This window comes from Artemia sp. Qi Xiang Cuo, chromosome 6, assembly GCF_049724085.1.
Source record: "Artemia sp. Qi Xiang Cuo chromosome 6, ASM4972408v1, whole genome shotgun sequence".
NCBI classification, from domain to species: domain Eukaryota; kingdom Metazoa; phylum Arthropoda; class Branchiopoda; order Anostraca; family Artemiidae; genus Artemia; species Artemia sp. Qi Xiang Cuo.
The window spans coordinates 31,189,474-31,216,602 of NC_142799.1; the positions used below are offsets into that span (position 1 = coordinate 31,189,474).

The following is a 27,129-nucleotide window of genomic DNA, read 5'->3' on the forward strand; positions in this document are numbered from 1 at the left end:
TCTATCTACCCAATTTGGATCCTCTATCATATCTATATCACAAGTTAGATCGTCTAGGCAAGCTATATTCTAAAAAACATCATTAAGGGAATCCCTTTGCCATTCCACGTTATCTAGAAATAATGTAGGGTCGTCTGTTATGTCCAGTGGCGATGTCAAACTTAATTCAGTAAATTGTGATGTTGCATCATTCCAATAGCAGTGCTATTTCATTAATCTGTAGAAAAAATGTTTTATTTTCTATGTGAAATATGCATTATTTCATAAAGTTGAAAAACATGGTTATTTTTAGTCGTGTGTTGACCTGGCTGAGGGCTGGGTGGTCCTGTTTAGAGTCCGGGGGGATCTTTGGGGATCGGGAGCTTCCTTCGGGGTTGGAGTATGGGGATTGGAGCCCTTTTAAGTTGGGGTACGGTACTTTACAACGCTGTTCAAATAGAACTTTTTTATTATAACAACCCTCGAGTTTCAGCCTCAAATCCTTTTCGAAAAACATCTTCTGAAATTATCTTTTAAAATTTCTCTAACTGTTTCGCCGAAATAATTCCCTAAAATGTCTAAAATGGTTTCGCCCAAATAATCTCTAAACGTAATTTCTGCATGTACCATTTGTTTTCGACATCCCTGCGCTGTCACATTTGAAATTATTAAGAACCCCTTTCTCGCGTTAATATCTCTTCATCTCTAAGATAAAAACATCCGGTTATTTGGACCACTTTATAACGAGTGATTCGCATTCATTTTTACCTGTCAGATTAACATTCAAATTTTCAACCTTTCCGATGGGTTATTTTGATAAGAACTAAATACGCACAAAGCTAACTGCAAACACATCTTAGTTTAAGGATGTTTGTTCAACAGCCAACTGTGAAATAGTGGTTTGTTTATATAGAGTTTGTTTAATGAAATAATGGATTTTGGCATTAGAAAACATCTTGCTTAAAAGAGAAATTACAGGTAAGGTTTATAGATCTATAGAAAAGCATGATAAGCTATTTGCTACTTCTGCATTATAACCACTCTTTTATATACTACTAATTTGGTTAATGCTAATGAAATAAAATAAAATAGGATTATTATAGAATAGTTGTAGAAACAAATTTAAGTTTAGTTTTACTCATCAAAAGTTACGTGCTTGAGAAAATTTGCCTTATTTTCAAAAATACGGAGAGAAAAAAAAGTATATTTACAAATTCAAACTGCACTTGTACATCTGAAGTCCCTGGCAAAGCATGAAGAGAAGTGTTCTCCTGATCTTGACCAGATGAGGCTGATGCATTATATGAAAGCATCAATTCCCTCTTAAATTTTCTTCCAGGTTGCATAGTGGTCTCTATAGAGCTGACACTTGGCTTGATTGAATTTAATGGTTTGATTACCCCTGTCTCAGCGTTGTCCTGGGCTTCATTCAATTTTGCACACTTTTGTTGCGATGGGTGATCAATAGCATTCTAAAATAAAAATAACTTTCAGTTTTCAAACTATTTAGCTTACGAGTGGGCACTGCCCCTTCAATACCACAGTACCAAACTCCCAAAAGCTGAAAAATGACACAGTTTAATTAGCTAGCTCAATTCTTACTTATTCAGAATATTAACGGAGGGCATTTGGTCTTCAATTCCATAGTATCAAACACAAAAAGTTGACTATTATAGATCTGTTTCAATTTTATATGCAAAGCTTTTAAAACTTATATACTAAAATTGCGAATATCACAGTACCAAACTCCCAACGTTTGAAAAAAAAATGACACAATTTAATTAGCTAGAGGGGGAAACTGATAAAGAATTATAGAGTAAATCTTAAAATCTTGACGGAGGGGGGCAAAAGCCCTTAGAAAGTCAACCCCGCCTCATCCCATCCCATCCATATGTACGTGAATGAATGATGTGAATGATGTATAATATTATTTAGTAAAAAAAAAAAAAAATTAACTCTCTAATGCAGCCAAAGACCTAAGCCTAGTTAAATGGTAATTGGTTTGGTTAATAGAACATTAAGCGCAACATTTATTATTTCTTTATTTACATATTGGAATTAACATTTTAAAATTAGAATAGCCAAGGCTTTTGGTGTTTTGAATATTCTCGTTTATTTGATTGAAATTGTTTAATTATAAAATAAAATAATGACCTTTGGAGATTTAGGTCTCGTTAGATTTCAGTTCAATGTCTTCTTTTCCTTTGAATATTCTCGTGTATTTAATTGAAATTGTTTTATAATAATAAAAATAACATAATGAGCTGTTGACGCCCAGTTTGAACTTCCTGCATTCAAAATTTGGTCCAAATTCAGGATCTAGATCCACACTTCTAATACCCCTCCCCCATCTTCTAAGAAGTAAATAGATCTCCACACATTTGACATGTGTATACAAATCAACTAGAATAATCTTCCTCATTGAATTTGAGGATGCTCAAGGCTGTATGAATCAGGATTTTATTTCATATTTATATATATTTTATTTGGTATTCCACTGGTAGCGTTGATTTTCACCAAAGCTGGTGTTTATAAAGGTTTTAGTAATAGCTTAAAACCATTAAAACTGGTAAAACAAGGCGAGTACATGTTCCGCAGACGATGTTTGAGTTCCAATAAAACTGGTAATTTTTGAATTGTACACAGGCCTATAAAATTTGTAACACCTAGAAGGTTCCTGTATCTCATTACCCTAAATATATGCATGCTAATTCAGCTATATTGTGTCGCAAATTTTTACATGTCAATCACGAAATAGCATTATTCACCGCATGCACATAAGGAGTCGATTTACATAATAATTAAAATATTTTCAGAATATCTATTTAAAACTTACGTCGATAATCACAGCTAGGTTGCCAGATTCCTTCTCTCCGGAGTGCGGTGCGAGACGAATTACAATTGATCTGATTGCATTCAATGATTCAATTAATCCCGTCTCAGTGTTATCCTGAGTTTCATCCAATTTTGCACGTTTTTGCTGCGATGGCTGCTCAACAACATTCTAAAATAAAAATCATTTTCAGTTTTCAAACTATTTAGCTTATGAGAGGGCACTGCCCCCCTTCAATATCACAGTACCAAACCCCCAAAAGTTGAAAAAAATTACTCAATTTAATTAGCTACTTCAATTTTTACTTATTCAGAATATTAATGGAGGGCACTGGGCCTATCAATTCCGTAGTACCAAACACAAAAAGTTGACAATTATATATCTTTTTTTTATATGCATAGCTTTTAAAACTTTTTATATACCTAAATTGCGAAATACTTAAAATCACAGAAAAAAAGGAAGAAGGAAGACTCCGACATAACCTAAACCAAAAAATTATTAAGTATATGAAGGGGGTCGCCCTCTAGTCAATATCTCACCCCTTTACGCTAAAGTTTTTTTTTAGCACTTTCAAAAGAGTGCTCTATTCTAATTAACCGGCCTTTGTGATTCAAGAGTTCTTGATTTGAACAAAATTCGAACTTTAGCGTACAGAGCGAGGTATTGACTAGGGGTAAACTCCTTAATACATGTGATAAAAACATATAAATATAGAAGTTTCGTTATGTAAGTTAATTCGTAAGTTAATTCGTAACTGAATTTTGAGAAAGCCATTTTTAGCCAACAAATTTGTAAACATGCTCTTCTTAATCAGATAGTGAGAAAACATCCCTTTTCAGGTAGATGAACGTAGTGATTTGATTATTTTATTGGTGAAACTACCCGCCCTGTTTGAATATTAACACCCTTTTCAAGCGGAAGGATGAAAAGCGATTTGATTATTTAATAGCAACACTGACTGGCCCTGTTTTGAATATTTACCAAAATTTGAAGAAAAAAAAACATGGACTTTTTAATTAAAATAGGAATCTCTTTTGAAAGTTCTAACAGCTTTAGCGTAAAGAGCATGATATTGAGGAGGGGGTGACCCTTCATATCCGGATTAAATCTGCCGAAACTAATATGCAAATTCTATTTTAATTTTTCATATACTATGAGCCAAAATCAAAGTGAACCTGCCTCTTTTTTTTTGAATATTTACTAAAATTGAAACACAAGTACTGTTTAATTAACATAGGAAGCTTTTTAAAAGAGCAAACAGCACGGTGAAAAAAAGCGTAAGTAATAAAGGTAAAGGAAATTCTTCCTTAACTTAATGGCGAGACAAAAATTGATTTCTTTTTTATTATAATATGAAAAAATTTTACTCACCAGAAGTCTCTTAGAAGATTCAATATCTCTATCAATGTAAATGATCGCAAAATATAGATACTGATAGAATGAATGAACTATTCAAACTGTAGAAAATTCTAATCTGAAACTTGAATATATACAAAAAAATAACTGAATATATTAACATCTAAACAAGATACGCTGGTTTTCTGACACGGATTTACCCTAAAAGGCATGTATACCATATATATCACGAAGTAGAAATCTAGTCTACATAAATTACGTAAGAAACTTGTCCTTCATAACATATTACGCAATTCCCAACTAGCACAAGATGGTAATTCGTATAGCTTCTATAGAAGTATAAGGCCATGTGAGGGAGTTCTGAATCTCTTTGAAAAGGTGTATACGTCTCGGCAAATAACATACAGATTGCTATATGTCTCGGCAATGTATAACATTGATTACTACTTCCACGTCCAAAAAGAAATACTCCCCCCACGGATATATCCTCTATACAATTCAATTCCGGTGAAAATTTACCCAAGACAAATACCCTCAAAACACTCCACGCGTAAAATTGAGACGGAAAAGAGAAAGCAAGAAATACAAAAAGAATTTAATATTGGAATTCTGGCAAATTCCCCAGTTTACAATTCCCTCTGACAAGTTCACCCCCTGGAAACTTCCTTCCCGATGAGAACTTCCTCCGTGAAAAAAAGGAACAGCAGAAAATTCGTCTTCCCACCAAAAAATGTATGAATGCTTCCCAATAACAAATACTATGCAGAAACAATAGGAAATTTGTACAAATTAAAGACTTTTCTGCTGGGACTGGGGGGGGGGGGTCTTGTTATATCCAAGGCATAGTTATTGGGACTTTCAACTAAGATGAACAAAAGAGCAATCTCAAAATTTTAATAGGACGATTTTGGGGAATAAGGGGTGGGAGAGAGGGCCTAGTTGCCCTCCAATATTTTTGATCATTTGAAAAAGGGACTAGAACTTTTAATTTCCGTTCGAATGAGCCCTCTCACATTATTCTGGGACCACTGGATCAACGCGATCACCCCTGGGAAAAACAAAAGAAAAAAAGAAAAACAAGCAAATACAGACGCATCCGTGATCTTTCTTTTGGCAGAAAATACAAAAGTCGACATTTTTGCAGATAGAAGCTTGAAACCTCTACAGTAGGGTTCTCTGATGCACTAAATCTGATGATGTGATTTTCATTAAGATTATATGACTTTAAGGGGATCTTTCCCTCTTTTTTCGAAAATTAGGCGAATTTTCTCAGGCTCATAGCTTTTGATGGGTAAGACCAAATTTAATCAAACTTATATATTTGAATTCAGCATAAGAATAAAATTCTTTTGATTATCCATTGGTCTCATAATTCTGTTTTTTAGATTTTCGGTTACTATTGAGCAGTTTCGCTCCTTACTTACAGTTCGTTACAACGAACTGTTTGATAAACAAATCCAAACAAGATTTTTAAATACCCATTTTGTTTGGCGTAGTTGAAAAGTCTGGAAATTATGTTTTTGAGAGTAAAAACCCCTCAGGGCACGGATTGTAAGTTATGTTCATGGGGTCATATAAGATTTTGTTGAAAGGGTGGTCGTATAAACTTTGGAGGGGTCTCATTGAATTAGATATCATAAGTTCTAACGACGTTCTTAAGAGTCAGAGTGATCAGAGGGTAACTTGCTCCCCCACCCCCTTCACGTTCTATTTTTCTCAAATGCATCTGATGAAAATTTAGAGATTGCCATTTTATTCAAAGTAGTCTCAAGATTAAATGACAAAATATTTGCGGTTGAAACAACCCAAAAGAACCTGGGGGCAAGGGTTGTAAGTTATGCGCGGGAGGCATAAAAGGACTTTATGGAAGGATGGCTGTATATACTTTAGAGGAGACTCTTTTAATTGGATTAATTAAAAAAAAAATTCCACAAAATTAGTTTTTCAAAGAAAAATAAAGAACTCCATTTAACCAAAAATGAGCAAAAATAGAATCAAACAATAAACCAAGCTTGAAACTTCCACAAATCGGCATTGATAAATAAACAAAACCCTAAACGAATAGAAATCACAATAAATAACCGAGTCAAACTCAAAATGAGCGAGATCAACATAAATTAGGCGCAAAACCCCTATGCCTTCCCAAGGCCAGAACAAAATTTGCACTTTACTGAAAAAATATAAATGAATGTGCATTGTCAGTTTAATACACATATGTTGATATTTAGTAATCAAAATGTTAATGTTATTTGATTTATTAAAGTTATAAAATTAAAAGCATTTATATTTTTTCAGTAAAGTGCAAATTTCGTTCTGGCCTTGGGAAGGCATAGGGGTTTTGCGCCCAACTTATGTTTATTTCTGCTCGTTTTGAGTTTGACTCGGTTAATAATTGTAATTTCTGTTCGTTTTGGGATTCATTTATTTATCGATGCTGATTTGTGGTAGCTTCACGCTTGGTTGATTATTTGATTTAATTTTTGCTCATTTTTTGTTTATTCAAGTTCTTTACTTTTCTTTGAAAAACTTATTTTGTGGAAAAAGTTTTTTTTAAATTAATTTCTGTTCATTTTATATTGACATAGTCTTTTCAGAGAAAAAGATAATAATACTTTAAATCTTTTCGTTTTTTAAGACTTTATAGTTTGGCTTGGTATTTGTATGCTAGATAAAAATTTTCAGCAATTTTTAACCACATACACCCTTTTAAAAATCTGGACACAAATAGTGCTGATTAATTTAGTTTCATACCTCCTCTAGTTGGCCTGAAATGAAAAACTTGATACCATTCTCAAAAAAATCTGTTTACTTTCTTTGACAGCTTGGATACACTTACGCTATTTTGATTTGGTTAAATTTTAAGAGCCGAAAAAGGATGGTGGTCGTGGGTGCGGAAGGGGGATTAGTTGCCCTCAAATCACTTTCGACTATTAAAAAGGGCATCAGCCCTTTCTATTTTCAATCGATTGAGCCCTTTTCGAAGTTCCCACGACAACTCCTTCGATACGAAGTGACCTGATCTAAACAACAACAACAACAAAAAATAACACCTTATACCCACTTCGATCTTCACTATAAAAATGTCAAGCCTTCCAATCACTTTCGACTATTAAAAAGGGCACTAGGCCTTTCGATTTCCATTCGAATGAGCTCTTTTGGAAACGGCAACACTTTCTATAAACAACTTATATGCCCCCAGGGCATAAATTACAACCCTTACCCTAAGGTCTGTTAGGGTGGTGGTCATCCTCTAAGACCGGATTTCCAGAGCTTTCAACTACGTTAAACAACATGGCTATTTCAAAATTTTGATTGGATGTGTATGCGGGAATTGTGGGCGTGAGAGGGGTGGTAGTCGTTCTCCAATAGCTTTCAACTATTAAAAATGGCCCTAGCCCTTTCAATTTCCAATCAAATGAGCCATTTTGAAGTTTCTACGGCACAACTTTCAATAAAAATCTTATATGCCGCCAGGTCATAACTTACAACCCTTGCCCTGAGCGCTGGGGGGTTGTCATTCCCAAAGAACTAACATCCTGAACTTTCTACTACGTTGAACAAAATGGCTATCTGAAAATTTTGATCGGATGTGTTTGGGGGAATGGTGGGCGTGAGAGGGGGGTTAGTTACCCTCCAATCACTTTCGACTAATAAAAAGGGCACTAGACCTCTTAGTTTTGAATTGAATAAGCCTCTTTTGAAGTTTTATGACAACTCTATCTATAAGAACCTTATATGCCCCCAGGGCAGAACTTATAACCTTTGCCCTTGGGGCTCTGGGGGGTTTGTCATCCTTAAATAAATAATTTTCAGAACTTTCAACTACGTTGAACAAAATGGCTATCTCTAAACTTTGACTGAAGGTTTTTGGGGCAATGGGGATTAAATACTCTCCACTCACTTTCGACTATTAAAAAGGGCGATTCCAATTTCCAATCAAATAAACCCTTTTTGAAATTTCTATAACAATTTTCTATATAAACTTTATATACCCCCAGGGCATAACTTACAACACTTGCACTGAGGGTTCTGAGGTGGTTATCATCCTAAAAGACCTAATTTCAAGAACTTTCAACTACGTTGAACAGAATGAGATTCGTAAAATTTTTATTGGATATGTTTGGGAATATGATGGGCATGAGAGAGCTGTCAGTCACTCCCCAAACAATTTCAACTATTAAAAAAAGGCACTAACCCTTTAAATTTCCAATTGAATGAGCCCTGTTTAAGTTTCTACGCCAACGTTTTCTATAAAAGCCTTATATGCCCCCAGGGCATAACTTACAACCCTTGCCCCGAGGGCTCTGGGGGGGGGGGTTGTCATCCTTAAAGACTTAATTTACAAAACTTTCAAATACGTTGAATAAAATAGCTATCTAAAAAATTTGATTAGATATGTTTGGAGAAAAGAAGGGCGTGAGAGGGGGGTTAGTTGCCTTCAAATCACCTTCGACCATTCAAAAGGGCACCAGCTATTTGACTTCCCAATCGATTTAGTTCCTTTTTAAATTTCCATGAGACAGATTTAAAAAAAAACCTTATATGCCCTAAGGGCATAAATTATAACCCTTGCCCTGAAGACTGTGGGGGGAGTTTCCTGCTCAAAGATATAATTTCCTGAACTTAAAACTGCGTGGAACAAAATGGCTATCTCAAAATCTTTATTGGATGTGTTTGGGGAAAGAGTGGGCTTGGAAGGGTTGTTAGTTGCTTTCCAATCACTTTCGACTATTAAAAAGGGCACTAGCCATTTCAATTTCCAATCAAATGAGCCCTTTTTGAAGTTTCTACGACAACGCGTTATACAAAAACCTTATATGCCCCCTGGGCATAATTTACAACCCTTGCCCTGAGGGCTGTGGGAGCGAGGGGTTGTCATCCTCAAAGACCTAATTTACAAAACTTAAAACTACGTTGAATAAAATGGCTATGTCAAAGTTTTGATTAAATGTGTTTGGGGAAAAGGTGGGCGTGAGAGGCGGGTTAGTTGCCCTCTAATCATATTTCGACTATTTAAAAGGGCACTAACCCTTTGAATTTCCAATCGAATGAGCCTTTTTTAAAGTTTCTACGACAAAGCCTTCTATAAGAAACCTTATATGCCTCCAGGGCATAACTTACAACCCTTGCCCTAAGGGGGACTGTCCTCAAAAACATAATTTCTATCTGGAAATCAACTACGCTGAAATTAATGGCTATCTCAAAATTTTGATTGGGTGTGTTTTGGGAAATGGTGGGCGTGGAAGGGGTGTTAGTCGCCTTCCAATCACTTTCGATTATTTAAAAGGGCATAAGCCACTCCAATTTCCAATTGAATGAGCCCTTTTTGAAGTTTCTATGACAACTTCTTCGATACGAAGTGCCCTGCTCTAAATGAAAAAATTAATAAATAATACATTGTGCCAACATCGTTCTTGTATGCCCCCAGGACATAAATTAAAACCCTTGCCCTGAGGACTGTGGGGGAGTGTCCTCCTCATTACTTAATCCCCGTTTCTTGTCTCGTTCTCGAGTGTCCCCGTTCTTTACTTAGGCAGCGCGATTGCGCTGCCTATAATTTATACAACAACTTTCAATATAAACCCTATATGCCCCCAGGGCATAACTTATAACCCTTGCACTGAGGGCTCTGAGGGGATTATCATCCTAAAGGACCTAATTTTCAGAACGTTCAACTAGAGGGGCGTTAGTCGCTATCCAATAATTTTCAACTATCAAAAAGGCACTAGCCCTTTCAATTTCCAATTGAATGAGCTGTTTTGAAGTATCTACGACAACGCTTTCAATAAAAACTTTTTATGCCCCAGGGCATAAATTACAATCCTTGCACTGAGGGCTCTGGGGGGGGGGGTTTCATACTAAAAGACCAAATTTCCAGAACTTTCAACTACGTTGAACAAAATGGATATCTTAGAATTTTAATTCGATGTGTTTTGGAAAATGGTGGGTGTGAGAGGGGCGTTAGTCGCTATCCAATCACTTTCAACTATTAAAAAAGGCACTAGCCCTTTCAATTTCCATTCGAATGAGTCCTTTTTAAGTTTCTACGACAACGCTTTCAATAAAAACTTTATATGCCCCCATGGCATAACTTACGACCCTTGCCCTGAGGGCTTTGGGGGGAGGCGTTATCATCCTTAAAGACCTAATTTCCAAAACTTTCAACTACGTTGAAGAAAATGGCTATCTAAAAATTTTGATTCGATGTGTTTGGGGAAAAGGTGGGCGTGAGAGGGTGGTTAGTTGCCCTCAAATCACTTTCGACTATTAAAACAGGTACTAGCCCTTTTAATTTCCAATGGAATGAGCCTGTTTGAAGTTTCTACGACAAAGATTTCAATAAAAACCTTATATGCCCCCACGGCATAACTTATAATCCTTGCCTTGAGGGTTGTGGGGGAGTGTCCTCCTCAAAAATATGTTTTATAGCTGGAAATCAACTATGCTGAACAAAATGGCTATCTCAAAATTTTTATTGGATGTGTTTGGGGGAATTATGGGCGTGGGTGGGGGGCTAGTAGCCCTTTAATCACTTTCGAATATTAAAAAGGGTAATAGCCCTTTGAATTTCAAATCAAATGAGCTTTTTCTTAAGTTTCTACGACAACGCCTTCTTTAAAAACCTTATATGCCCCAAGAGCATAACTTAAAACCCTTTCCCTGAGGGCTGTGGGGGAGTATCCTCCTCAAAAACATATTTTCTATCTGGAAATCAACTACGCTGAACAAAATGGCTGTCTCGAAATTTTAATTGGATATGTTAGGGGAATGATGGGCGGTGGGGGGGGGGGGCTAGTAGCCCTCCAATCACTTTTGACTATTAAAAAGGGCACTATCCCCTCCAATTTTCAATCGAATGAGCCCTTTCCGAAGTTTCTACAATAACTCCTTCGATACGAAGTGCCCGGGTATGGAGAACTAAAAAACAACACATTGTGCCCACATCGTTCTTTACTTAGGCAGCGCTAGCGCGCTGTCTATGAAAATAAAAGTTCAAGTTCCCGTTTAAGAGCCAAAAGTGATTGAGGGCAACTAGACCCCCCCCACCTCTTCTGATACTTTCTTTTCCTGAAGCATATCTCAACAAAATTGTGAGATGGCCATCTTGTTCAAAATAGTCGAAATGATGTATGACAATGCATCCAATATATTCTCTGAGGCCAACCTGACTCTTATACATGATAATGGTAGATTGTTATAAGCTTACCTAAGCTATGGATGTCAGGTCTTGATTTTTCTTCAAATCATAATTTGAAATTCACTTGAATTTCAACCTGATGATGACAGGCAAAGGTCCTGTCGAAATTATCGTTTGAAGAAAAATCAAGACCTGACATTCTTAGCTTAGGTACGATTATTACCATCTACCATTATCATCGACAATGCATTTAGGGTTGACACCCCCCCCCATATCCCTGGGACAAAGGCTGTAAGTTAAGCCCTGGGGGTATGTAAGGTTTTGATGGAATGGGTGGTCAAACAAACCTCGGGTGAGATTTTTGATTGGTATTTGGAAGTTATTCTGGACCTTTCTAAGAGATGTATTGAACTAAATCAAAACACGTTATGTGCATACAGGTTGTCAAAAAGGCGTGACTCAGGCATGACTGAGTATATTAATTTGGAACTTTCAGAAATAGACATGAGAGATGACCAACTGACCAAGAAGGTAATATTTGCATGCTACTGCTACTTCTACAACTGTCCAAAAAGACAAAGGGCATTCTGGTAAGCCTTTCAGAGATTGTTGAAGAGAGAGTTGAAGTAAATCAAAACACGTTATGTGTATACTTGTTACCAAAAGGGCTTAACTCAGGAATGACTGAGCATATCAATTTTGAACGTTCAGGAAATTATAAGGGAGATGACCAATTGACCATAAAGGTAATATTTGCGCGCTACTATTACTACTGCAACTACCACCTCTATTAGTGCTACCATTATTACTACTGCTTGTACTACACTACTACATTTAAAATATTGAGGGGAGATTTGAACTAACTCAATTGGTACTATATGCATATACATTGTCAAAAGAGCGTATTTCAAGAAAGGATTTGGACATTAAGTTGGAACGTTCAATGAATACTTAAAGGGGAAGATCAATTAACCTAAAGGGAATAGGTGCACGCTACTACTAATAATATTACCACTGCCACAGCTATATTTACTACTACTTCTGTTTCTTGCTACTACTATAACAACTACTTGTAAGGCTAAGAGCATTAAGGATAAAAATTTCAAAAATAATATAAATATACAAGTTTTCAAAAGGACATATCAGCAATGTTATAGCAACTGCTATTTGTTTTAAGTTGAAACTTCCGGGACAAGAAGAGGGATGTTCAACTCTCCAAAAGGCAATACGTTAATACTACTGCTGCTACTAGTACTAGTACTATTACTGTTAATGCTACTATTAATAATAATACTACAACTGCGACTACTATTACAACTAGGCTTAAGGGTATGAAGAAGAAATTTTCATGGAATTTTGAGGGGGGAGGTGAACTGAATCAGAACACTCCGTCTGTATGCAAGTTGTCAAGAGGACGTATCAGCAATGCTTCAGAAACGCTGGATGGAATTAAATTCCAGCTTTTAGTTTGAGTTGAAGGGGATGCTGAAGAAACCAACGGCGCATACTGCAGTATGTACATACTGCTACTAATAATACAATTGCTACTACAACTTTTGCTACTACTTAAGTTAAGGGTATTAAGGTAAAGCTTTGAGGGAATATTTAGGCAGACGTTCAACTAAGTCGATACGTACTATGAGAATGTAGATTTTCAAAAAGGTGACAAAGCAATATCTCTAGAACGGCTTACATTATTAATTTAGACCTTTAAGGGTAAATTGCCAAGGATTTTGAACTAACCAGAAGGCACTGTCTGTAACAGTTACTGGAACTGATAACACTAAGAGTATTGAAGTGAAACTTTTAGGGAACGTTTTGGGGGGCGTTTCAATTAAACGAAAAAGCTATACGTACGAAGGTTATCAAAACGAAATATAAGCAATATTATAGGCAGCACCACTCTATAATAGCTAGCAATATCATTGAAACTTTAAAAGGTACTGGTTGGACTGGAACTTAAAAATTCTAGTGACCATTTTAAGAATCAAAAGTGATTAGAAGGCAAGTAGTCCCCCTCCCAAGCCCATTTGTTTTCCCAGCACATCCAATTTAATTTTCAGACCGCCATTTTGTTCAGCATAGTAAAACGGTCCAGTAGCAATGTCTCTGTAGATAATGGGTATATCAACCCCCCACAGTTATGCAATTTGCCCATTATACTTTAAAACGAAATGTTGCTTTAAAGCTAAATAAAAAGGCGATTTGTCTCGTGAAGGCCTGGGGGTATTGAGTTGAAATTTTTGGGACTATTTTTATTACTACTTCTGCTCTTACAATTTATATAAATCAACAGTGTGTAAATGTATCCATATTGTCAAAAATCACAGATAGAATTCTTTGGGAATGGTTTTAAGTTTTATTTTTCAGGTTAATTTGAGGAGGCATAAAATTAAATTAAAAATTATTATTTGTGTTAAGATCAAAAACTGCTGAAAAAGTTTCTCCAACATACAAATAGCAACAATACAATAAATAGCAGAGTCATACTCAAAACGAGTAAAAATTAACATGAGTAGGTTTGACAACCCCCATACCTTCACAAGACCAGAACATAATTTGCACTTTCCTGAAAACAAAATTTATAAAAAGTAGTTCCGCTTTTTTGAGTTTAATAAATACAAAATTATTAAAACTTTCAGGAATAAATATCAGTATATATATACTAAACTGGCCTTTCACGATCATTAGTTTTTTCTTTTTTTAGTAAAGTGCACATGAAGTTCTGGTCTTGAGAGAGCATAGGGGCTGTCAACCCTACTCATGTTAATTTTTGTTCGTTTTGAGTTCGAATCGGTTATTTATTGTAACTTCTGTTCTTTTTGGTTTTCATTTATTTATTGATGGTGATTTGTGGTATTTTACACTTTGAAGATTGTTTGACTTCATTTCTGCTCATTTTTGGTGTAATGGAGCTCTTTACTTTTCTTTGAAAATTTACTTTGTGGAAAAAGTTTTTAAATTATTGACTGAAAAGGTACACGTCTTGCCATGTCACTTAATATGACCCTTCTATTAATTTTTTTCGGTTAAGTAAATCTAAAAAATCAAGTTTTCTGTCGACTGAAAGTAAAAAGCAACATTATAACTTAAAACGAAGAGAAATTATTCAGTATATAAGGGGGGTTGCCCCTACTTCAGCCGTTGCTCTTTACGCTAAAGTTTGACTTTTTGTCACATTTCTCTGAGAAAGACTGCCCAAACACAAGACCCGATGAATTTGAAAAAGAAGTATTTTTAAAGAACTTTAAGAATTTAGCGCAAAGAGCAAGGATTGGTGAAAGGTCAATCTCCTCATATACGGAATAATTTCTGCAAGTTTTAATGCTGTTCCTTACTTTTAGTAAAAAAAATCTGTCTTATTTAATTTCTGACCATTTTTCAAGTCACTCCAGGAATTTTCCTCCCCCTCATTTAACATTCTCCTGGATAATTTCCCTCGGAAATTTTTCTTTATAGGAAAATCCCTCCAAATTAAACACATTGTAAAACAAAAATCCAATCATTCCGCAGACAATTACACCGACAAATTTCCATATGCTTCCAATAACAATTTCTATGTAAAAAATATGAGCCAATTGCGTAAGTTACAGCCCTTTCCCAAACGACTGTGGACTGTGGACGGTCATATTATCACCAAAAGCATTGTTACTGAACCTTTCAACTATGATGAATCAAATAGCTATATTAAAACTTTGAATAGATGTCTTCGGGGGGAAAATAGGCGTGGGAGGGGGCAAGTTGTCCTCCAATCTTCCTGGTCACTTAAAAAGGGCACTTGAACTTTTTATTTCTGTTCGAATAAGCTCCCTCCCCATCTTCTTGGAAAATCTAATCTGATACTAAATCTGCTAAATGCTAAATCTGATGGCACGATAATAATTAAGGTTGTTTAAATTTTGGGGGTTGTCCCTCCCCCCCCCTTATTTGAAAACCAGCAAATTTTTTCAGGCTCTGGTGGCTAAAATTAAACTTAATAAATTTATATTTGAGAAAATGGCACAAGAGGATGATTCTTTCGATGTGTCTATTTTTATCATAATTTCATTTTCTAAGGTTTTGGTTATTGCTGGACCGAGTTGCTTCTTACTTTATAACTCGTTACCACGAACTGTTTGAAACTGTTCGTGGTAACGAACTGTAAGTAAGAAACGATACTGCTCAATAGTAACGAAAACTCTAACCAACAGAGTCTTGGTAACAATAGATACATCAAAATAATTGAATTTTGATGCTTTTTCAGAATATACAAAATTCATTGAGGTTAATGTTACCTATCAAAAGTTACGAACTTGAGATAAGTTGCCCAATCATAGACAGCTCGCTAGCGCTGCCTAAGTAAAGAACGATGTGGGCACAATGTGTGTGTGTCTTTTTTTTTTCTTCTTCAGCCGGCCACTGCGTATCGAACGAATTGTCGTACAAACTTCGAAAAGGACTATTTAAATTGGAAACTGGAGTGGCTAGTGCCCTTTTTAATAGACGAAAGTGATTGGAGGGCAACTAGCCCCCCCACGCCCATCATTCTCCTAAGCACATCCAATCAAAATTTTGAGATAACCATTTTGTTCAGCGTAGTTGATTTCCAGATAGAAAATATATTTTTGAGGAGGAGACTTCCCTACAACCCTTGGAGCAAGGGTTTTAAGTTATGCCCTGGGGGCATATAAGAACGATGTTGGCACAATGTACTATTTATTATTTTTTCCCTTTAGAGCAGGGCACTTCATATGGAAGGGGTCGTCGTAAAAATTTCAAAAGGGGCTCATTCGATTGGAAATTGAGAGTTCTAGTGCACTTTTCAATAGTCGAAAGTGATTGGAGGGCAACTAGCCCCCCCCCCACGCCCATCATTTCCCCAAACACATCCAATCAAAATTTTGCGATAGCCATTTTGTTCATCGTAGTTGATTTCCAGAAATAAAATATATTTTTGAGGAGGACACTCCCCCACCACCCTCAGGTAACGGGTTTTAAATTATGCCCTGGGAGCATATAATGCTTTTATAGAAGGTTTTGTCTTAGAAACTTCAAAACAGGCTCATTCGATTGGAAATTTGAAGGGCTAGTACCCTTTTTAATAGTCGAAAGGGATTGGAGGGCAACTAGCCCCCCCCAACACCCATCATTCCCCCAAACACATCCAATCAAGATTTGGGATAGCAATTTTGTTCAGTGTAATTGATTTCCAGATAAAAAAATATGTTTTTGAGGAGGACACTCCCCATCAACCCTAAGGGCAAGGGTTAGAAGTTATGCCCTGGGGACATATAAGGTTTTTATAGAAGGTGTTGTCGTAGAAACTTCAAAAAAGTTCATTCGATTGGAAATTCAAGGGCCTAGTGCCCTTTATAATAGTCGAAAGTGATTGAAGGTCAACTATCCCCCCACGCCCATCATTCCCCCAAACACATCCAATACAAATTTTTAGATAGCCATTTTGTTCAGCGTAGTTGATTTCCAGATAAAAAATATGTCCGATTATAGCCTAAGGCTTCGAGATAAAATTTCCCTGCTTTGGCATCTCACAGCTCGTTATCTTACGTTTAATTTGAACCTATTAGCTAGCGGCTGAATCGCTTTGACCCACAGCCAAGTAGAAAACCGCTTGTGTTAATTTGTGCGTCAAGATATACTATAATTTGACAGCTATTCACCCCTTTGATGATTGTTTTCCAATTTGGAGAGTTATTACGCGAAGCTTTTTAACTGTGTTCATTAAACACATTGTAAAACAAAAATCCAATCAATCTATAGATCTTTTTTACTCTATCTTTTGACAATATTTGCGAGATTATGGGATGTAGCACTTCAGAAAGCAAACATGAAATCAGTTTTGGAGTTTATCTCCAATATCAGAAAAAAATATGTATCGGCTTTAGTTTTTGTTTCAATACAAATATTCTTCTCTTTCTTTTTTATAAACCAACAGAAAAACTGACAAAATTATTCAAGTGCAGCCAAAAAACAGCTAAAAATCAAAGACAGCTAAAAAATGCTTAGCATTTAAGAGATAGCCAAGCTTAGTTGACATCCATCGCGCCTTAAGCCCAAAGACACTAGTGTGTCAGCTTGACTAATGTATATGTCATATTTTGGACAATTAGTGTCCTTTTTAATTAATTAAATTAAATTAATTATGGATTTCCCAACAGTTTGGTTTACAAAGAAATGTACCAATGTTATAGAGCTTACCTAATACAGTTTCAAAGAAAAATAAAGAAACTTGATTGACAAAGCTAATCAATGCTTAATGGATTTTGATCATCAAAACTGATCAATGCTTAATGTACCTGTAACTTTAAGCTCAAATTTACAAAACGGGCTATAGTATTTATGATAAACAAATTAAAAACTTTCTATTTAAAGTTGGGTTTTTTTCGACAGTTTTTGGAGTTTGGAGTAATGAAAAACTACATTTTCATTCTTGCTTCTCAATGAATCTCTAGAATCTCTTTACACATTTTACACTGTATATTTTCTTAGACCAGGTGAATATTTTAGGGTAGTAGAAATCTGAGGACGTTTAAAAGTTTTAAAAATCAGGAACTCAAATCAGAATCTCCAGAAATTAACCTTTTTAGATTAATTAATACAGAGCGTTAGATAATATTATCATAAAATACATTGTTCTGTTAATAAATTTATGACTTGTAAGCCCTAAGGTCTGAGCCTCGATTGATGTAGAGACAATTTACATCATGCAATAATGGATATTTGTCGAGTTCCAATTCCCCAGCATTGTAGAATCTAAGGTATTTTCTGTCCATTTATTAGCGAACTTGATAATTTGTTTATTCGTCGACATGTGGCATCAGTTATAATGTTGCATCACATGCATTGCGTGCCAACACATTGCATCAGTCAGTTATTGCATCAGAAACCATATTTTTAATTGAAAAGTTAGTTAAGCTTAAAAACAAGTTTGGTTTCAAATGAAAGTAAAGGACAATTTTAAAGGGCTTTAAAAATACTTGTTATTTCATTTAACGGAATTTGCGTTCCACCAGTCGTCCTTAAAAGATAGGGACAAAGAGTAAAACTTTAGCGTAAAGGTAAAAGAATTGAGTTAATAATTCCAAGACCACACTGGCTATGCATGACAAAATGAAGCAAATTGTGAAGAAGATTAACAATGATACTTCCAGCCAGTGAAAAAAGATTAAATATGCGAATTTTTACCGTTTGACCCGTCCTCACTACACAGAAGTACATAAGGGTATAAAATATAAACACAAAAGCTCTAAGAACAAAATAAAAACAAAAGAAACCTAAAAAACAAAACACCAAATTAAAACAGGCCCTTTCTAAGAATCGGTTAAAGGGTAATTCGCAATGTAATGGTTAAAATATGGTATTGAAGAAAAATATTCCTTAAAAAAATATTCTATATTTATAGAACATTTTTCTTAGTCCCTTTTCTAACTTTTATTCAATTTATATCAATTTGATTATCTACATATAAAAGGTCTCTTTAAGGGTGGACAATATGAAGACAAAAAATTAATTAAGACATAGATATTTTGCTGTACAAGAATGGGGCGGTTATTTTTTGATGAATACAAACGGATTCAGATGACGGCCATTAATTGGAATGTGAAACTCTGATTGCAGAGTTTCGATTTTTGGCCGTATTTTAAAAGAAACAAGCGCAAAAAAGGAGAAAGTGCACAGGTATGTAGAACGTTGTTACCCTTTCCGCATTTGCCTCTTGTCAAATTGAGAAAAAAACTGTAAATTATCAAAAGAAGAAGCATCAATTAAAGAAAAACATCATGAAGGTTGATAAAACGTTCATAAGAAAGAATACAATTATTTAGCAAGGGCACCGGCAGAAAATCTTCCAGGGGGGGGGGCAGACGCCAAAATACCAGTGGTGGTTGGGGGACAGGGAATATATTTCAGGATTTTTATTTTTATAGGAATAAGTTTATTTTTAAATACTTTTAGTAAAAAACTCTCAAATAAAAAGAGCAATTAAATTGCATACAAAATGAAACAAAATACAGTAAATTTTAGACAAAAGTTCCCGGCAAACGATCGCTTTATTTAATCAATAATGTATGTAATTATTAGGCATATAATCTTAAAAGAAAATCTGACTCAAACCAAAGTTACATAAAGATTTATTGCTTCTACAGATTATAACAGATGTAGACTTGTCTTTATGCAATTTTCTACTCCTTAGAATAGTTTACAGAAAGACTAGATATACTCAAAAATCATCCTGCCTGCATAGATACCACGTCTTGATTTTATACCGGCCATGTAAAATGTACCTCATTCATAACAGGACAATTCTCCACCTCAAACTTAAAAACCCTTTTATATTCAGACATTTAAAAACTTACAGAACAGCGAAAGAAAAAACTAAATTTAAACTGCGTGCGATTTCCGACAGGCTGATAAAGCGCATTAAATGGCTGTGACCCACTTATTTTAATCTTTTTTGTTTTACGTTAGTTTTAAGTAAATTTAATACTTTAGAGGTAAGAACCAAAGATTGGGAGGGGGCGTGGATCCCCTTTTCTATCTATTTTACAATATGTTATTTTGATTTTAGACCTTTTTAGATTTGCCAAATCTTGAAACTTTTTATTATTTTCAAAATTTCATTCGAAACAGAGATCGAAGATATAAATTAAAGATGTACAAGTCTTTACCTTTGGGGTGTACACATTCAAGTACAAGCAATCTTCCTGCCCTTCAATATTAATCGTTGGATACAAGAACTGTGAACATTTTGGAGCAGGTTTTGTAGCATCAAGAACATCAGTCCAGGGTTTGGTTGGGACAGGGTCCTGCAAAGATGTAATTTTTTCAGGAAAATGCATGTGAGCCAACCGTTGAATCTGTTCTTAGTTAGGGTTATTTTTGTGCTCGATTAAAGAGTACAAAAATTGCTTAGTTACTTGTGTTTTAGATTGTTGAAATTTATTGACAATATTTCCTCTAGATTGTTAGATTTTTATGTTTCTTCAATCTGAGTTCATGTGCAGCATTATTTCTAGTTTGTTATGTCCAGTCTATGTTTCTGTATAAATTGTTCACCGGTCGCGTTTCTTCAGTTCTGAAACGAGACAAATCCTTTGGTGATAGTGGTAACTAAAAAATTTCTGTGTCCTGCCTTTTTAATAATTTTTTGCTATTTCAGTTTGTTGACTATCGTAAAAAGCATGATTCTAATTCCCTTTACTTAAGTGTCCAATATCAGGCTTTAATCAGGCCTATTTGGTGTTGAGTAACATAGTAAGCCACTAATATTACTACTAACAACTCATCGCAGCACTAAGCTGCTTGGGGCCAACACAGCTATGCACGATCCTCCTCCATCTCAATCTATCAAACCCTCCTTCTTTACACTATCACAGGAAGTTTCCATTTCCCCTATATATATCTTTGCGAAAACCTCCTGCCCCAACTAAGAACAACCTGCTTTTCGTTTAGTCCTAGACGGTTGGCCAAGAAAGACAACCTTTGGCAATCTGTCATCCATAATCCGCAGAACGTGCCCTAGCCATCTCAACCTTTCTTTTATTATAGCCATAGAAAGCGGGTTAATTGAACAATACTTCTCGTACAGCCTACTGTTTGTAATACGATCAATCAATCGTGTAACCAATACAATCCGTAGGCAATTTCTATGGAAAACATCTAGTAAATCTTCCGCTGTTTTTTGGAGCGCCCATGCATCAGAAGCATCAGGAGTATAATAGAAAAACTGGCACTGAGTGATCATATAATCGACGTACCCAAGTTGAAGCCGCAAACAATCCAGCGGAGGGAACGAGCTCCCAAACTTGCAGGGAAAGAACAAGCAGTTTCCGGTTCTCAATCAGGAGACACAAATCAGCTTTTTGGAGTATGGGCTAAGATAACGGTTATCAGAAGTCGATTAAGCGAGATATAAGCCTCAATAGTAGTGTAGAACAATAACCATGAAAGGCAGCAAGAATGGAGAATGATAGAAAAATCAGTGAAAAATAGGAACTCGCGGGTCATGGGAAACAATTTGAACATTTTTGTTTGGTCATTGGAATATTCAAGGTCTTACAAGTGAAAAGATGGAAAGGATTAAACAAACAAACGATTTTGAAGTGTTGACGTGAAAAAATGTAGAGGAAACTGTGAATATTGAGGGATATGAAGAGTTTAAAGCATACAGGGAAAAAAGTAGAAATAGTAGAACGTACGGGGGCCTATATGTGTTCGTGAAAGAAAGAACGTTTGCTTCAGTTAAAAGGCTACCTAGTAAATCTGAGAATGTTGTGTGGACTATGCTTCGTTTAAAGTGCTCAGTAATGTATATTATGTTAGGTTCCATATATTTACCGCCTCAGTCTAGCTCATATTCAAACGAAGATACTTGGAAACTTCTGTCTGAGGAAATGGCTGCTTTACGTTTGAAGTACCCGCGCATGGGATTTTTATTGATGGGGGATTATAATGCGTACACGGCCGATTTTTTAGAACAACGTGAAACTTGTGAGGGTTTTAATTTTGCAGATCCTTCAATTCAAGAAGAAGAAAGTTTGGAGAATTTAAGGGTAAGGTATACAAAGGAAAAGGGAAGGAGAAAGAGCACTTGGGGAAGTAAGCTTTTACGTTTTTGTGGGGAGTATGGTTTGGTTATGGTTAATGGGAGGGTTGGAAAGTATAAGGGGATAGGAGAGTTTACATGTTTGTCAGGTAAGAACCCAAGTTTAATTGATTATATTTTAGTTGTTGTTGTCCTGCTGTGCGGATTTTGAGGTTCTGGAAATAGTTGGCTCTTACCATTTGCCATTGCTGTTAGAGATCAGAGTAGGAGATCGTCGACGGAAAAATAAGGTTATAGAAAAGGTTTTGGAGAAAAGTGTACTAGATTTAAGAAAAAATACAAAATAGAGAGAAGAGTAGATATTTATGATGAAAATTCATTTAAGGTTAATGTAGGAAACGAAAATTTAGAGAAAGAGATGGAGAAAATTATTGAGTTAGTTTAAGTGGGCAAAGTAAGTGAAGCAGTATGTAACTTAGAAGAGTCGCTGAGGCAGAAATGCGAACTACGGAAAGAGAAGAAATCGACGAAAATATTTTTTGATTATGAGTGAGAGAGTCTTTGACTTTTTGTACAAGAGACCCTGAGGAATTTACGCTCATCCCAGCCGCAGGGAATAGAGAATAATTAAAAATTTTACAGAGAGAATAGAAAGCGGTATAAGAAGATGATAAGAGAAAAAAAATCAATGCGAAGCAGCGAAGAAAGAAAAAGAACTTATTAAACGATTCAGGGAAAAGGATACACACCAATTCTGGAAAGCTGTACATAGGTCGCTGAAGAGAGAGGCACACGAGACATGTTTTTTGGAACCTGAAGAGTGGGAACAGCACCTCAGGACACAATCGGTAAACGGAAACCGAATGAAAGAAGATCTCCAAAACATTTTACCAGAAATTATACCTTTTGGACCCATAATAGAAGGAGACACGATATTGAGAGCACCAATTTCGGAACAGAAGATATAGGAGGCTATGAAATCAGCTAAGGAAAAAGCTACAGGTAGAGACGGAATTCCACTACGAGTATGGAAAAGGGCAAAAGAAGTATGCATACCCGTTTTAACTGTCATTTTCAGCCACATATTTTTATAGAATGGACAACACCTATAGCTGTACCATTATATAAAAAAGAAAATAGCAAAGAATTCTCAAGTTACCGACTGATCCAGATTTCTCCCATAGTTAGCAATATTTTTGTAAGATAGTAGATAGTCGGCTAAGAAAATGGCTAGAATAATTATGGAAATTAATAGAGGAGCAGGGCGGGCTTAGAAAAGAAGGGATACAATAGAGCAGGTTTTTTATTTTGCATAGTATAGTTAGAAAAGGATTCATAAAAAGAGGGGGTAGGATTTAAGTAGTGTTCCTAAACGTAAGAGGGGATTTTGATGATGTGATCAGAGTTATGCTAGTTAAGCGACTTTTGGAGATCGGATTACTTATAAGTTTTGCTAGTTTAATTGTAGGAATGTATAGTTCAGTAGGCCTAGTTGTTAGAATACTCGGTAAGGTATCCGGGAGAATTTTGACGCGAATAGGTTTAAAACAGGGATGCCCAATGTCACCGATTTTGTTCAACGTATATATTAATGATAGATAGATACATCATAGAAGAATGAGATTTTGATGCTACTTGCAAACATATAAGTTTCATCAAGTTTAGTCTAACCCATCAAAAGTTACACGCTTGAGAAAATTTGGCTGATTTTAGAAAAAAGGAGGAAAGGCCCCCTAAAAATTATAGAACCTTAATGAAAATCACACCATCACATTCAGCGTATCAGAGAACCCTACTATAGAGGTTTCAAGCACCTATCTACAAAAATGTGGAATTTTGCATTTTTTGCCAGAAGAAAGATCACGGATGCGTGTTTATTTGTTTTTTTTCCGAGGGGTGATCGTATTGACCCAATTGTCCTAGAATATCGTGAGAGGACTCACTGGAATGGAATTTAAAAGTTCTACTGCCCTTTTTAATTGACCAAAAAATATGGAATGCAACTAGGCCCCTTCCCACGCTCATTTTTTTCCAAAGTCACCCGATAAAAATTTTGAGATAGCCATTTTGTTCAGTATGGTCGAAAATATGATAAAAATGTCTTTTAAGATGACTTAATCCCCAAAGTCCCCGGGGGGAGGGCTGAAAGTTATGAACTTTACCCAATGTTAACTTATAACATATAGTATTGGTTATTGGGAAGTATACAGACGTTTTCCGGGGGGGGGGGTTTCTGATAGGTAGGGGGGAGTAGTTATCTAAGTACCATTTCTAGGAGACATATAGCAATCTCCATGTTATTTGTCCCACTTTACATTCCATAGCACCTTTTCAGTGCATGTACCTATGAATCTGGTTTGGTGGGTATAATCTATTCCATGACACCTTTCCAGTGCATGTACCTACGGATCTGGTTTGGTGGGTATAATCTGGTTTGATGGGTATAGTAAGGTTTGGTTTTTTAGGGATTCCCCGCCTGTTCCTAAACATTACAGTAGTGTTTTGTTGTGCTTTACCTTGTCACAGTTACATTCTGTTGATTTTCATAGTTCATTTTGAATTTCTTTCATTGAAATGCAAGAGTTGGAATATTCTGTCGTGAAATGCAAGAGTTGGAATATTTCAGTAGTGACTTGTTGTGCTTTACCTTGTCACAGTTACATTCTCTTGATTTTTCGAAGTTCATTTTGAATTTCTGTCGTAAAATGCAAGAGTTGGAATATTTCAGTAGTGACTTATTATGCTTTACCTTGTCACAGTTACATTCTCTTGATTTTTCGAAGTTCATTTTGAATTTCTGTCGTAAAATGCAAGAGTTGGAATATTTCAGTAGTGTTTTGTTGTGCTTTACCTTGTCACAGTTACATTCTGTTGATTTTCATAATTCATTTTGAATTTCTTTCATTGAAATGCAAGAGCTGGAATATTTCAGTAGTGTTTTGTTGTGCTTTACCTTGTCACAGTTACATTCTCTTAATTTTTCGACAATAGTTGTAACTGATAAAAGATATTGATAAAAAATAAATTATTCACTCTGACACTTAGATTTTGTCAATTTCATCCGCATGTATCCGAGAAATGGATGTTGATATATAATTTAATCAATTTGATACTTAGATTTTGTGAAATTGCTGTATTGACTGTCTAGGAAGCGACTTCAATCGATAAAGAATGTTAATAAAGAATTTTTTCAATTTTTTTATATAATTTCCTGAATTAAATTTCTGTATTGTGTATCCAAGAGGTGAATTCAAGAAAGAGTTTGTTACTTACTTACCTACTTAATTACTTACTTACCTACTTATTTACAATTTTTTCATAATGACATAATAACATATCCAATAACGGATGTTGATAAAGAATTTATTCATTCTGATAGTTAGATTTTGTCAATGTTATCCCATGTGTCTGACAATAGATGTATGCAAATTCCTTTTCTTACATCTCCGGTGTTTTAATAGACATTCTACACGTTTGATATGCTAGCTTACTCAAAAAATAATGAACACATAACAAGGTAATGCATAAAATATTTTTAATGAGATAATACTATGTAGAATATTAATACAAAAGTATATTATGATACATTATTAATAACAATGATTAACTTTGGAATTTTTGAAATTATTCCATAAAATAGTTCACCAGGTTCTCCCTTGATATTGTAGCTATTGTCTTCTCTTAGTTCGTAATCAGTAGAATAATAACTATTCCATTTAGAGTCATGAACAATTTTTACTGGTGTCTCATCAACAGACTCAATATTATTTTCATCTTTGGTATTATTTGGTTCATTAACTGTTTGATCAATGGCAGTAACGTTTGCTGGTGCTTTGTTTTTCATCGATTCATCTTTATATTCCTTAGTCATATTTTCTGACAATGCCCTTTTTATTTTTCTGGCAATTTCACTGTCTATTATCACATTATTTTTACACAAGTAACAGTTTCGGCACGTAGACAAGATATGGTTTACGATATTAGTAGAAGAGTAGGCCTTTCTTTTATTGACCTTCCGTTGAATGCTAATACCCAAAAGCTGACGATTGGATGTATCAGTAGGTAATGTGTTACCTGCAACAGTAGTAAGGAGTTGTCCTCTATCATCAACGATTATTTCTATGTTGGCATTCTCTTTGAGTACAATCATCTCTGGAGATCTCAATCTCGCATAACCACCAACATAAGAGTTGAATTTTTTCACTATTCCAAAGAAATTGAATTCCTTACTGTCATGACAATGCATGCATACATTTCCAATAGTGCCATAGAGTATAATTGTTTGAGTCATTGTAATATTATTTAAATTTAATAACAGTACAAAAAAAGATAAAAAAAACATGACGTTGAATAACTTCGAGGTTTAAGAAAAATTATCTGTTTTTAGGTACATATTATTTAAATTTATTAATAGGCAATCATCAATATAAACATAAAACACTGAACTCGTGTTTCATAATTGAGCTAGAGAATTGGTTGTTTGCATAGCCTTCTTACAAAAAACTAGAGTTTACGGTCAAAAACACTTGTCGGCACATATTTCACGGAAATAGTTTTATTTTTCAATCCAAAAATAGACTAAAGTTTCACATTTGAACCAGGAAATTATATTTTCCATAATTTTTTTATAAAAAAAACTAGAGTTTACGGCCAAAAACCCTTGTTAGCTCAGATTTTACAGAAACACTTTATTTTTCGATCCATAACTGGACTTAATTTTCACCTATGAGCCAATGAATTGTATTTTCCATAATTTTCTTACAAAAAACTAGAGTTTACGGTCGAAAACCCTTTTAAATCAGATTTTATAGAAATAGTTTTATTTTTCGATCCATAAACAGACTTAAGTTTCAGATTTGAACCAGAGAATTGTATTTTCCATAATTTCTTACAAAAACTAGAGTTTACGGTCAAAAACCCTTTTTAGCTCAGATTTTACGGAAACAGTTTTATTTTTCGATCCAAAAAATAGACTTAAGTTTCAGATTTGAACCAGAGATTTGTATTTTCCATAATTTTCTTACAAAAAACTAGAGTTTACGGTCAAAAAACCCTTTTTAGCTAGCACAACAAAACACTACTGAAATATTCCAACTCTTGCATTTCACGACAGAAATTCAAAATGAACTTCGAAAAATCAAGAGAATGTAACTGTGACAAGGTAAAGCACAACAAGTCACTACTGAAATATTCCAACTCTTGCATTTCAACGAAAAAAATCCAAAATGAACTTTGAAAAATCAAAAGAATGTAGCTGTGACAAGGTAAAGCACGACAAGACAC

At 35.1% G+C, this 27,129-nt stretch overlaps 1 protein-coding gene across 1 annotated transcript in view; it reads right to left on the reverse strand.

Annotated features, from left to right (window-relative positions):
• LOC148951117 (uncharacterized) overlaps positions 1-27,129 on the reverse strand; it is a 159,218-nt gene that overhangs the window by 120,335 nt on the left and 11,754 nt on the right. Inside the window, exons 2-4 of the mRNA XM_089091001.1 lie at positions 19,970-20,107; positions 2,816-2,983; positions 1,191-1,451 (exon numbers count right to left, since the gene is read on the reverse strand). Of these exons, the coding sequence (XP_088947127.1) occupies positions 1,191-1,451; positions 2,816-2,983; positions 19,970-20,107 (567 nt within the window). The remainder of the gene's footprint in view (positions 1-1,190; positions 1,452-2,815; positions 2,984-19,969; positions 20,108-27,129) is intronic.